Here is a 12702-nt window from a genome sequence, read left to right on the forward strand (position 1 = left end):
ATAGCTCATAATGGTGAATAGCAGAAGTCAGTTTCATTCAGGAGGGGAGACAAGGAGGAATTGCACATCGTGGTTGAGTTATGAAGCAGAAAGTTCTTTTTTTTTCTCAACAAGTTAGAACAAAAGACAAAAATGTATTCTAAAATAATTAGATAATTATGATATTATTTTTATTTTTTATATATATATATATATATATATATATATATATATATATATATATATATATATATATATATATATATATATATATATATATATATAATTATAGCTTTATTTTTGCATTGAACTTTGCAATGTAATGAAAGAATAGGTGTAATGAAAGAATAGGTGTTTGTTTCAGATTGCTTGTCATCTCTTCATGTCAGAACTATGAAGGTAATTTTGAGACTGTGAACATATAAATATTACCAAAATGGTCACAACACAAATTTACTGTGCAAGTGCAGATGAGCAAATACTTGTGTTTTTGCTCTCTGCTCTGGTTTGCTGTGCTGGTTTGTGTCAGACTGATCTGTTTAAAGTTCACATGCACAATCCCTTTAAACATAAAGTATTTAGTACAGTCTATATACAAGCCTTCATTTTAACAACATTATGTATGCAAAGGTTTATGAGTATAATGATATTCTAACAGCTCCAAAAAAAGTGCATGGGGTGTGCTTTAATTTGGCAGAGCAGTAAAAGATGGATATTTAAGCTCTGACAACACAACAACACTCCCAGTCTGTTTGCTAATAATACGATACAATGCAGAAAGTCATTCATGTTTGATTTGGTTGCGGCTACGAATCATTCATAGAGATGAGCTACATCTGTTACCTCAGTTAGTCTCAGAAAATGGCACAAATGCCCCCTTTTTTTTCCTGGGTAACGGAAACTCAGACAAAGGTAACATCATGTTAGTTCTTATTCTATGGATCCTATTTTCTGCCCTCATGTCCGTCATTTACAGCATTTTCTCTTCTCGACGTGCAGGACTCTGTTGCAGCGGGGGCACGTGTGGTAAGTATCCTTGAATTTTTTCATGAGGAGCGGAATCAGGCAGCAGCACAGAACCAACCTGCAACACACACAAACATACAGGGTTAGTTTCAATCAGTCAGATATTGCTTGTATGTTTATATTTTTCTTTTATCTCCACATGAACTGGGGTTCTGCAACATTTTTGGCTTATTTTGGATGCTGAATAATAAACGCAAACATGAATCATGAGCACAGATTGTATTTAAAATTGAAAAATTAAGTAAATTGGGAAATTACAAACACACTGCTTTCTTTTTAACTGCCAGCAGGGGGCAACTGGGGCAAAAATAACTTCCTCTTTTCTGATTATTAATTTACATTTTTATACACTTTCTTAAGCAATAAATTGTCTGGGTTTAATTCAGTGAAATGCAGCTTTAGCCAAAATCACAACTTTGTCTTAGAGCTTTGAAATCATTATCATTCTCCTTTTGACACCCTCGATTTGAATGAGGAAAACTGCAAAACTAGTCAATGACAAAGCACCTGTTATTAGCTTATTATGTTAATCAGCTTCATGTTTGGAATTATTATTGCATTTTAATCCCTGCACTGTAAATTATACTTATTGTTTTGCTACATTTGCTTCACATGTAGACAAGAAAATTAGATGTGTTTTCTTATGCCTCCCTGACCAATCTTTAAAAGCAACTTGAGCTGATCTCAACTCTATACTGAGGCTCCCAACTCTCCAAGGTTACTGTAGGTCAGCTGTTCTTGTTATTATTGCAACTTTGTTAGAGATTTTGCACCACTGAATATCAGCGGGCCTGCAGGTGTGGCATTTTCTCAGGACATAGGGTACAGTCTGTTGTGTGCACTGTAGGTTACTGAGGTGTTTCCTGTTTAAGGTGGCCTGTAGAGACCCATCAGCAATCATCTGCCCCGGAGCCCCCATGCAGTTCAATGCAGCCGTGTCAATAGAACCAAAGAAAAACCTTTAATATTCCTGCACCAGACACTGACCCGCAGCAGATGAAGAGTAGGCACATCAGCCAGGCGTACATCCCTGCTTTGTAGGAGACGTTTGTCATGACCTGTTGCTGACAGGAGGAGCAGGTCGTCATGCCGGGGGAATGTCCCAGCCCTGTTTCATAGCTCACAAACTTTCTTCTGCCGTCTCCGGAGTCTAAACCTGAACCCAGGCCTCCCCCGCCGCTGGTGTACACTGGGGAAGACAGAAAGGAAAGAACAGAAAAGTTAACAGACAGAATGAAAATGTGGGTTTCTGCCATGTGTTTCTAAAAACAACAGGATATGTGAGAATACCTGGTGTGCCATGAGTGGCGGTGGCGTGGTCCTGTGAGCTGCTAGGGGGGGTGAAAGGAGTGTGGACGTGGTAGACCTTCACTGAATCTCCCCCACCCTGACCTTCGACTGGACCAGATGATGAAGAAGAAAATAACAGCGGAAAGGAGGAGAGACAGAAACAAGATGGAGATAATGAGCCGTCTTATAGAAAGCACAGCTACGTATTTCACAGAAGAGCAAGCTTTTCTAAAAACATGTTTGTGTTCTGAGATTTTCAAGATACAGCATCTGTAGTTGATAAAAAAAATACAAATTCATGTATTTGATGTGACTGGAGTGCAATCTACTGGTGGAAAAATAAATTACAATAGAAATAGTATGATTGGAAAGTGTGCATCAGTCTATAGTATCTAAATCTTCTATTATTTACAAGCAATTCAGTAAAAAATAGTCTTCTTAATATAGTGATAACGTGTGAGAGCATCTGTGTGTTTGGCCTCACCTGGTAAGATGTATGGAGGAAGCTCTTTTTGTCCATCTGCGCTCATTATGCTGCCAAAACAAAGAGACAAAGTGTTATGAGGGGTTCAGTTAAGGCAAACTACACTGCTGCCCTATGGAACGTCCCACTGATGCTTCTTAAATGTGCTTCCACCCAGCAGATGGAGCCAAAGAATCGCCGTTAAGCAAAAGAACATCTGTCAGCAGACTCTTGTCGTCCCTCAGTGACACATATTTGGATGTTTCCTGTCAGCATCTCCGGTAAACGCCTGGGTGTGTCTGTTTGCTGGCATGTTTTAGGTGTGGTCATGGACTCTTTGTTCCCAAACAAATGCTCTTTGAGGAGAAGCAGGTATTTCTTTGTTCATTTGTTATGTTAAGGTTATGAATCAGAAAAATCACATGGCATCCAGATTCCTTCTAGTTTCTTTTTTTTGGAGAAATTTAGTGATTCCTATACACTGAAAGGTTATTAAATACCAAACAGAAGTCATCTCAGAGGTATCACTTGCTTTAAGAGCGACTCTTATGAAATTATTGTTCAATAACCATTCATAAAATAGCTTCACACCTATATTCTTCATTAAAATTCCTCAGGTGCCTCTCTATGAAGCTTATTTCGAAGGAACCTGAATTCAGGCCACTCTTGCAAAAATAAAAGTTCAAGAAATCCAATAATAATACAGCTAACTGCTCAGGTTTTTATAGTATTGGACTGCTGGCACAACTCCACTGACTGAATTAGTGAGTAAATGTAAGATCAGCAAAACCAGAAAAGACAAAAAGTCCCATTGAACTTGAATTAAGTTAAATAAATCTCAAACTAAGGGTTTAATTTATGTTTGTTAGTACTGTTCTGTCAGTCCAGAAGTTCTCCACTGTCATTACTCAGAAATCCCCCCGTGTTTGATGTGATTACATTAAGAAATAATTTGTATTTGTTTCATGTGAAACCAATTTGGGCTAAAAATGAGCAAATTCTGATAATTAGTCAACTACATAGCTAACAAGACAGAGTGTGAAAAACAATTGGAAATGGGTTTACACCTGTACTGATATTTCTTGAGATTTTGCAACGGTGTCTCTTGAAGGAAAATACAGTTTTATACACTAAATGATTCATAAACTGCTAACAAATGAACACATCTGTTTATTCACACTAAAACATGGGCCTGTGATTAGTCTTTATCATAACCAAGCAGCTCATTTTTGCTTCTGCTGCTTTTAGGCCTTAAAAAAACCTTAATTATACACATGATTCCACATCTACTCAGTTCTGGTTCTTTCCACATAAACAAGCTCCAAAACACACACTAGCTTGACTGACATTCATTTTGTTTTTCACACAGACACACACACAGACACACACACACACATTTGCTGGTGACTAAATCTGATCTTAAACTGGGTCATCAACCTGAAATGTATTATAATTGACATTATGGGAGCTTGTTTTTTGCCCCCAAAAGAAAGGCAACACTGGTAATATCTCTCTGCCTTGCTGGACTTTCCTCCCTTCATTCATTCCATGCACTGAGGTGAAGCTGCAGTTCATCACTTGTCGCTGCGGTTTGGATTCGCAGCAGATGATAGACTGCTTTGTCACCGTGTCACACACACACACACACACACACACACCAACACACACACCAACACACACACAGGCAGCCTGAATACACCCATATGTTGGTGCAGGAATGCGACGGAGCTGCATGTTTCTCTCTGTGTCACAGACTGAGGGTGTGTCGACCAAACCCTCTGATGATGAACTCACACTGCAGACTAAACTGCAGCCTTTCACTAATCCAGTCCAGTGTCTTAGTGTGCTTCATCTAAAATGAGCAAAACTGCCTAAATGCTGACTTCAATGCAAAAAATCTTAATTTTCCCATGTGAAAAAACATATATAACAGTTTTTTTTTAACAAGAATTGACATTTTACATTCATTTTCTCTGTGGATATGACTGTAAATGACAAATTGCAGAGGTTGAACTACTGGTTGCTGTTTTACTCATTGGCTCTGCTCCAATGTGAATCAAACAGCTGGAAAATTTGGGTGTGTCGGTTCTGCAAAGATGTTTCAGGTAGTCCTGGTTTTTTTGTTATTATTATTCCTGAAGGTGCACAAATGCTTGACCTTGACTTGTTTTTTGTCTGAATAAGTGAGAGAATACTCAGAGAAGCATTGCGTTTTGGCTACAGGCAGTCTAGTGATGATGCAATTAGGAACCCTTTGAAAAGAATGTCTTAACTAGTGAAATTCCAATTAGAATTTTTCTTTTTTTTTTTTTTTTACCATAAAATGAGAAATAATTACATTTAAAATAGCAATAAAACATGTTTAATCACGATAGACAGAGGCAGAGATCCACGGTCCGAACAGCTACTAAACGAATGTGTCTGTCATCAGATGTTCCATGTGGCTGGTGATGGAGACAGTAACTGCAGGGTGTGGCTTCAGAAAAGTCCATCCACCACATTGTAAAGATACTTTAAACCACAGCAGGGAAAGGTTAGTGGCCACCGATCAAACAATAAGTCTTTTGTAAGAGAAGACTGAAGTTAATGACCTCAGCTGAGACATCGTCTGCTCGCGCTAGAGCTTTAAGTCAAGGCAGGTGCCTGATAGGGGATTAATAGAGGAAGAAATGAGCAAGACAGCAAAACTTGAACAGTAAAGGAGCCGCCAATCTTATGGTTTGGCAATAAAAAAGTCGCTCCATGCAGCCCATGTTCCTCCTGATTGCAGCAGCGCCGCCACCACTGGCGTGAACAGGTGATTCAGAAACACTTCTGAAAGCACTTTCTACAAACTAGACTACATCCAGTTGGGCTTTTAGCTGATTACGTGGTTGAAGGATCGAATTTCCTCTGTGGCTGAACCGCGTATTGGCTACAAACCACATGCTTAGGTCAGTGAAACTGGCTCTTTCTGATGCAGAACAGGTCGACTAACACCCTGGTTTGAAGTCAAAGGTGTGGCCGCACTGTATGAGACATCTGTGCCGGTCAAACCTGCCTCAGTGTGTGTTTGTGTGTGAGAGAAAGAGTGAGATTGTGTGCAGTCTGTTTCCGTGATGCGTTTGAATGACCAGCTGATGAAGGAAGGGAAATCATCCAGTAACTCACTCATCACTTCACTCGCTATAATTTGCAGTCTGACCTGGTTTCTAATGTGACAATGTGCCACTCAGTGGAAACACTCACAGAATATCCTAGAAAATAGTAATATTGTACATTTTCATAGGTAAAAATAATGGATTGATCATGTTAAAACTCATATGATGTTAAAACAAGGAAGGAAATTCAAACCTTGAGTCTGCGTGCTAAGTTTGGTCCATCTTTTTGACTAAGACGTGAGATAAAACACTTGCTATTTAATCAAACAATAATGTTTTGTTAATATGTTTCAGAGTGTGCTTAGACATTTGTGTCCATCCTTATCACTCAAACTGAACTCTTCTAATCTCTAGATTTTCACTGTCACAACTTTTCAATTCATTGTATTTTAGTTGCTTATGTAGTTTACTTACCTACCTAGTTTTGTGTGCATAAAACCCATTATTCTGTCTGTCATAAAAGTTACAGTCTGAAAGATACCATTGTTTAACACGTGGCAGTACAACTGGTCAGATCAGCTAACAACATATGTGCAAAAAAAAAAATAGGCTGTTGTTGAACTTGTTCTACTGCAAAAACTGCCAAAAGAAATAACTAACTACAATTGCAGGAACTTAAAACCAGTTACAACCACATTAGTGAACATTATGATCATTAGTTAGCGTGGTATTACATAAGATTAGCTCAAGTTCATGACATTAATATCCAAAATCTCAGGAGGGGACATGGAGTGTAGGTGAAGCAAACCCTGTCTCTTTAAAAACACTGTGTTAAATTGTGTGTTTTTGTGCTAAGATGAAAATCCAAATTCAGCTAAATGGTGCGTTCTCTCAAAATCTGGAAACACCAGAGTCGCAGAGCAAAGGCTGGATTCCTCTGAGCTGCACCTGTGGCTGTACAAATAGCTCAAAGCCTCAAATACCAATAAATAATGTCAGTAAAAAAAAAAATCACAAACATAAAATTCCTGAGAGAGGAAGCGAACTACAATAAACATCCAGTTAGAAATGTGTGAAATGTTCCTCCGGGCTGAAGAGATGTTTGCCGTCACATTCCAGCAGTAAAAAGATTATTTACGTCACCAGAGATTCATTAACAGTCATTAAAGTGAGACAGTGAGCTTTCTTACAGGCACAAATGCCAAATCTTCAGGTGTTTGCACAGAAAAATGAACTCCATTTCCATCAGTCTTACCTTGGCGGAGCGTTGCAGTCGGTGTGCGGAGCTTTGTGTGAGATGCTGCTGATGTAGAGTCCAGACAGATTGTGGCTGAGATGCTCACCTGTCTCACCTGTACCTGTACAAGCCTCTCCCCGCCCACCCACAGCCCTGCCCTCGCCAACAAAGAAGCCAGCATGCAGCTCCAATGAGTCACTTAGAGGTTTTGATGTCACTCTCCAAGGCTGTTCTGGTCTTCTTTTGCGACCTGCTCTTTGTTTCTTGGAGATTATCGAGGGAGTGTGTGTGTGATGTGTGTGTCACATGCTTGGAAATATAACTTGTTTCTCTTCCTGCGGAGACTTTTTTTAAAAATCCAAACACAGATCTCGAAGCACTGAAGCGCTGTTTTTGTCCTGGAATGTGGCCCGAAGGCCGTTGCCACACTCTGACTGACACACGTTCACAAATTTTTGCGTACAAAGTTGCAAGAATTCAGAGTATGTCTCACAAGAGCTGCAGGAAGCTGCTGCTGATGAAGAGGCAACAAAACCAGCTTACCTGCACTATTTGCTCCAAGGGGAATAGCTGGGCTCCATTACCATCTTCAATCAGCTTCTGCTGACCTCTATATAGAGTGGAACAATAAGACAAATAAACAGAATACATTCAAATAATCCATGTACAAAATACTAAAACATGCAGTTGTTGTGTGAATGTACTTGTCCTGAGACCAAATCTAAAAAAAAAAAACTAGGAGAAAAGAGAGTTTGAAAATATTTTTAAAATACCAAATAAGTGTGTGTTCCCCCTAAAATGCCATTTTTCTCTTGTCCCACCCCCCTGATGACCAAAATGAATCTCAAATAAAACAGTTAAAATGAAAATCAAATCTTCTTTTTTTGGTATAATTTTTTTCATTGATGTCTCTTGTAATTGTAGGAAATCAACATAATATTTTAAATAATAATTATTATACATATGTTCCACAACAACCCTGCTAACATAACCTTTTTAGCAAGTAGAAGAAAAAAAAGTGTGATTCACATGATATGCTGGAATTAATATCAACCTAAAGAATGGGTAGAGCAAAGCTATGTCCTCGCTTCTATTTTTTTTATTTTCAAAACATTGTCAGCCTTGATTGACTGTCTCACTCTACCTCATGCAGCCCTGTTATGCATATTATCAGGATATTGTTTTTACCATTTTCTTTACTTTTTTACAGAATTAACCTTGTCCTCTTGGTCAGCAGTAACAGCAGCTAAATATCTAGCTTCTACTGCTGAGAAAAAGATCACATTAGCATGGATTAGCAACCCTGTTACTGTGATTAGAGTAGGGTTAGCAAACAACACAGAAAACATGGAATAAAAATGCTACCATTGATGTGTAAGCTGAGCCAATCAGGGTTAGGGTTAGGGTTAGGGAAGGTGATGATGTTTGGCTATTAAAACTGTTTCCATTTCAGTGGTTGATGGCACATTCTGTACCTTTATGTCTTTGCCTGGATGAAGACGGACCCTTTATTATTGAAGCTTATCTGTAATTTACACTGCCTGTCTTTTGTCACATTCGCGTCATTGAATTTCCGTTTAAAAGATGTCTGGGAAGACTAGTCTTTACTTTCACGCAGTTGGGAGCAGGCCAGTTGAACCACATTTTTGTGCTGTTGGTCACTGGATCACTGAGAGCCGCTGGGGGTTGAGTTTCTCATCTCAGCATACCTGACATGTATGCTGAGGGAGATCTGAAGTGATTTCCAGCATGTTTTCAATGATCCTTCAACCCAGAGAACATTTATAAAAGGTTGATTATGTCAACTCTACTGATTTTTGACCTTCTATCCTTATCAGTCAGATGTAAGTTTGAATGAACTGCAGCTAAATCTGCATGAAAAATATGAAATTTTCGGTGAACATTATCAATGATGCAGAGGCAGGTGTGGAAAACCATAATATAAAGAAAGATAATTGCAGCACATTTCAAACCCTGCCAACTAGAAACATTTTATCTTGTTGGTAATTCTAAAACAATTTAGTCTCCACATTTTAGAAAAAAAATGCAGTATAAAATACATTATTTTAGTATTTAACTTCTTTTCTTTTCTCCCCTCACAGTAATACACTCGATTTAAGAATCTACAGTGAAAAAGGTGTGTGTGGGATTGTGGGGTGTTGTCTTTGACTGATGTCAGCTGGGTGAGGTGTTAGTGTCAGTGTGTGTTTGTGTGTTTCGATGGGCCAGATGAGCAACATTCCAGACAATAGACCATTCCCTACAGAGTTTTACATTCCTTAAAAAGACTGACGGGTGTGTGTGTGTGTGTGTGTGTGTGTGTGTGTGTGTGTGAGAGAGAGAGAGAGAGATAGAGTGACGGAGATGGAGCTACTTCTAATGATTGTACCAACAACAGCTGAAGTGACTTTAAGAGCATTTTGGACCTGAAGACTGTGATGAACTGATTTAACTGAGACTCATCAACATGCATGCTGTTAAACTGCTAAATGGCTCAAAGTTTCTGGAAAAATGCACAATCACTTAAAATGCATCTAACAAGAAGTCAAAAAATCCCTAATGTTTCTATTTTACATGAGACTGTAGTGGAATAGGAGGGAGACGTGAAGCATGGATGAGTTAACGGATAAACAAAGTGGAAAACAGATGCACAGACTCAACATGTGACTAAACACACTTTACTTATCTGAAATCACACATTCTCCGGTGAAAACTACAGAGCAGCATTTAACGATAGATTTTTTTCTTAATTTGTGGGATATTAAAAACACACAAACAGTCTAAAGTATCTGTAACACCAGTGAAGAAGGTGGACACCTGGAAAGATCTGACTTCAGTAAATCTGCTGCATTACAACAAATAAATGCACTGATTTGTAGAATTAATTGACAAAACAGTGTTTTATAGTGGTGTTACACAACCACTAGCTACAGAAACATTCTTTGTCCCTGAAAAGGAAAGTTTTTTTCTTTGTATTGTATCATATGCAATTCAGATGAAACTTATGTCCATCATGAGCTCACTGGACTTTAATATTATTACAATTTAACCCTATGAATCCCAAAATTTGCTTAAAGGTTTCAAACAATGTTAAATTTAAAAAAAAATAACCAAAATTACACCATTTATCAGAACAAGAAACTGTAAAATCAGAAATAATTCAAGCGCGAAAGGAGAAACAAAGCACTGTCTTAGTGAGCATCGATGTGTTCGACTGTGTAAATTGGAGTTTTCTCTATAAAGTATTAGAACGACGAGGATTTAATGAGAAATCAGCACAGTTAATAAAAACATTATACAAAAAACCTTCAGCCAGAATTAAAATAAATGGAAATCTGACTTATAAAATTAGGCTGCAAAGGTCTACCAGACAGGGATGCTGCTTATCACCAGCCCTCTTTGCTATTTTCAAAAGGGATGACAGCTTGGTGTGTTTTAGAAAGTGAAGGACAGCTGGAGAGTTTCCAGAACTCTAAAGGAAGGTTTGATCTGGCAACACGACGTTTACAGATATCTTCAGTTAAGAGATTACTACAGAAAAGAAGTCCAGATGGATCCCTCCAGAAAAGTGAGCGGTGTGATACAAACTATAGTTAAAGCATACAGGGAAAGTAATATGAGAATAATTTCAGCAATATATCAAGGACTAAATTTACACGATAAACATACAACTAATTAGAGAAAACATAACTGGGAGAAGGAACTTAATATGCAAATTACAAATGATTGGTTTAATATGTGGAAGATTCATCACACATCCATTAGTTCGTGGATATGGAGAGAGTTCTGGAAAAATTTGGCACGCTTCTTTATTAATTCAATTCAATTCAATTCAATTCAATTCAATTTTATTTATATAGCGCCTATAGCCTAATGCTATATTACGCCAAAGATAAAAAATAAACAGTTAAACCGACATCAAAAATGTTGGAGAAAGTGTGGAGAACTTGATGTAGATCACTCACATGTTTTTTGGAAATGTCAGAAAATAACCGTGTTTTGGGAAAGTGTATGTGAAGAGCTACAACAAATAATGGGTCATAAGATCCCTTTGAGCTGCAGTGTGCTTTATCTTTGTAATTTCTCTGAAGACAGTGTGATGGGAAATGACAGACATTTAATCAAAATACTGTTAGTGGCATGTAAAAAAGCCATAACGAGAAACTGGGGGAAAACAGGACCACCAACATAAGATCAATGGTTGAAAATAACTGAGGAAATCTACATAATGGAAAAACTAACTCACAAACTGAGACTATAGGAAGCACAAATGGACCAAAAGTGGACTAAGTGGACTGAATACAGGACTGAAAATGGCAACGTTGGAAGAGAGCAAGGGGAAAATTATGATTAATAGGACTGAAGGATGATGTAGATGCTCTGTTACTACCCAGGCATTGTTCAGTTGTTTTATTTGCTCATTTGTTTTACTTGGTTTGTGTAATTATATAAAAATAAATAAAAATTTGGGTGGAAAAAAACAATCAGAAATAATTTACAAATTTTCAGCTTCCCGATTTTCTCAAACTACTCACGTGAAACAGAGTTCCATCAGAAAAAATAAATCAGATTTTGTAATATTTGATCAAAAGTAATTTATTCTGCATGTCTCATTTAAGAATTTGGCAAAAAAAATAAATTGTTTGAACTAAATTCTGTAAAAAAAGCTAAATATTCTGGGATCCTTGTTGACTCAGCTGTGGCCAACAGTCGTGACAAAAATTCAGCAACTATTTGTCTGAATCACTGTGTGTGTTTTACACCAAACAAATAGGAGGAAAAAGAAGACAAGTAGGGAAACAAATGGAAAATGTAAGCAGTAAAACATCTCTATCATGTAGAATCACTACTGTTTTTCTAGTATTTAAACACCTGTGGGCACTTGGAAAAATGTTGTCCATGTTGAGTCCAAGTTTTTTCAATTATTGAAAAATACATTTTAAATAAAAGAAGTTTTTTTTAATGACTCATGACATCATGATTTTGTTTGAGTTCTTTCTACTTCTAGTCATGGTTGTGTTTGTATGGAAGTACAGCTTTCTGCTACGTTTATTTGCTCTCTTGCACTGCTTTTCCAAATAAAACAGTGCAAGCTGTTGATCTATGGTTGGCTGTAAGAGTGAACACAAAATGTTTCATGCACTTCCAGCATCTAAGGAACTGAACACACATTGGATTATGTGTATTTTTGATGGCAATGTCCCCACAACATTAGGACAATCCTGCAGCCAATGCAGCTAATAATAGCAAACTTAAAAATGCTGATATTTACATGTATAATGACAACCTCCTTCATCTGATTTGCCTCAAACTCAACGTTACACTTCCTCGAGACCCCAGCGACGCACACACCAAGTTTGAAATGGATCAGATGAATGACTGCCGAGATAATCGAAGAACACACACCAAGACACACACACAGATTTCCTGGTTTAGCAGAGAAGATGGAAGATTCTAGAGCCAGACTTCTAGAATCTTCTGCTGTGAAGTTCTGAATGTGTGTGTGTGTGTGTGTGTCACAGGTCAATTATGACATCACTGTTGATGTCACAGCCCTTTGCCTATAAAACTAGGACAGGTCAGAGCCTTTCTTCAGTGCGCCGGATTTTCTTCCAACAATTGGACGA

The 12702-nt window shown here is 37.9% G+C and overlaps 1 protein-coding gene across 1 annotated transcript; it reads right to left on the reverse strand.

Moving 5' to 3' along the window:
• Positions 1–240: 240 nt before the first annotated feature.
• si:ch211-157c3.4 (Lipopolysaccharide-induced tumor necrosis factor-alpha factor homolog-like) lies at positions 241–7210 on the reverse strand. The gene is made up of 5 exons (XM_023288194.3): positions 7094–7210; positions 2780–2829; positions 2296–2403; positions 1993–2194; positions 241–1063 (listed from the first exon to the last, which is right to left on the reverse strand). Exons 2-5 carry the CDS (start codon positions 2823–2825, stop codon positions 946–948), a joined length of 474 nt encoding a protein of 157 aa, XP_023143962.2. The 5' UTR covers positions 2826–2829; positions 7094–7210; the 3' UTR covers positions 241–945.
• Positions 7211–12702: the final 5492 nt, after the last annotated feature.

This window comes from Amphiprion ocellaris, chromosome 19, assembly GCF_022539595.1.
Source record: "Amphiprion ocellaris isolate individual 3 ecotype Okinawa chromosome 19, ASM2253959v1, whole genome shotgun sequence".
In the NCBI taxonomy this organism is placed as follows: Eukaryota; Metazoa; Chordata; class Actinopteri; family Pomacentridae; genus Amphiprion; species Amphiprion ocellaris.

Coding starts and splice junctions, on each gene's coding strand:
- si:ch211-157c3.4 (XM_023288194.3), bottom strand. CDS start 2,825: ATGAGCGCAGATGGACAAAAAGAGCTTCCTCCATACATCTTACCAG. Junction 2,404..2,779: donor TCCTCCATACATCTTACCAG/GTGAGGCCAAAC, acceptor CATCTGGTCCAG/TCGAAGGTCAGGGTGGGGGA. Junction 1,064..1,992: donor CTACTCTTCATCTGCTGCGG/GTCAGTGTCTGG, acceptor TGTGTGTTGCAG/GTTGGTTCTGTGCTGCTGCC.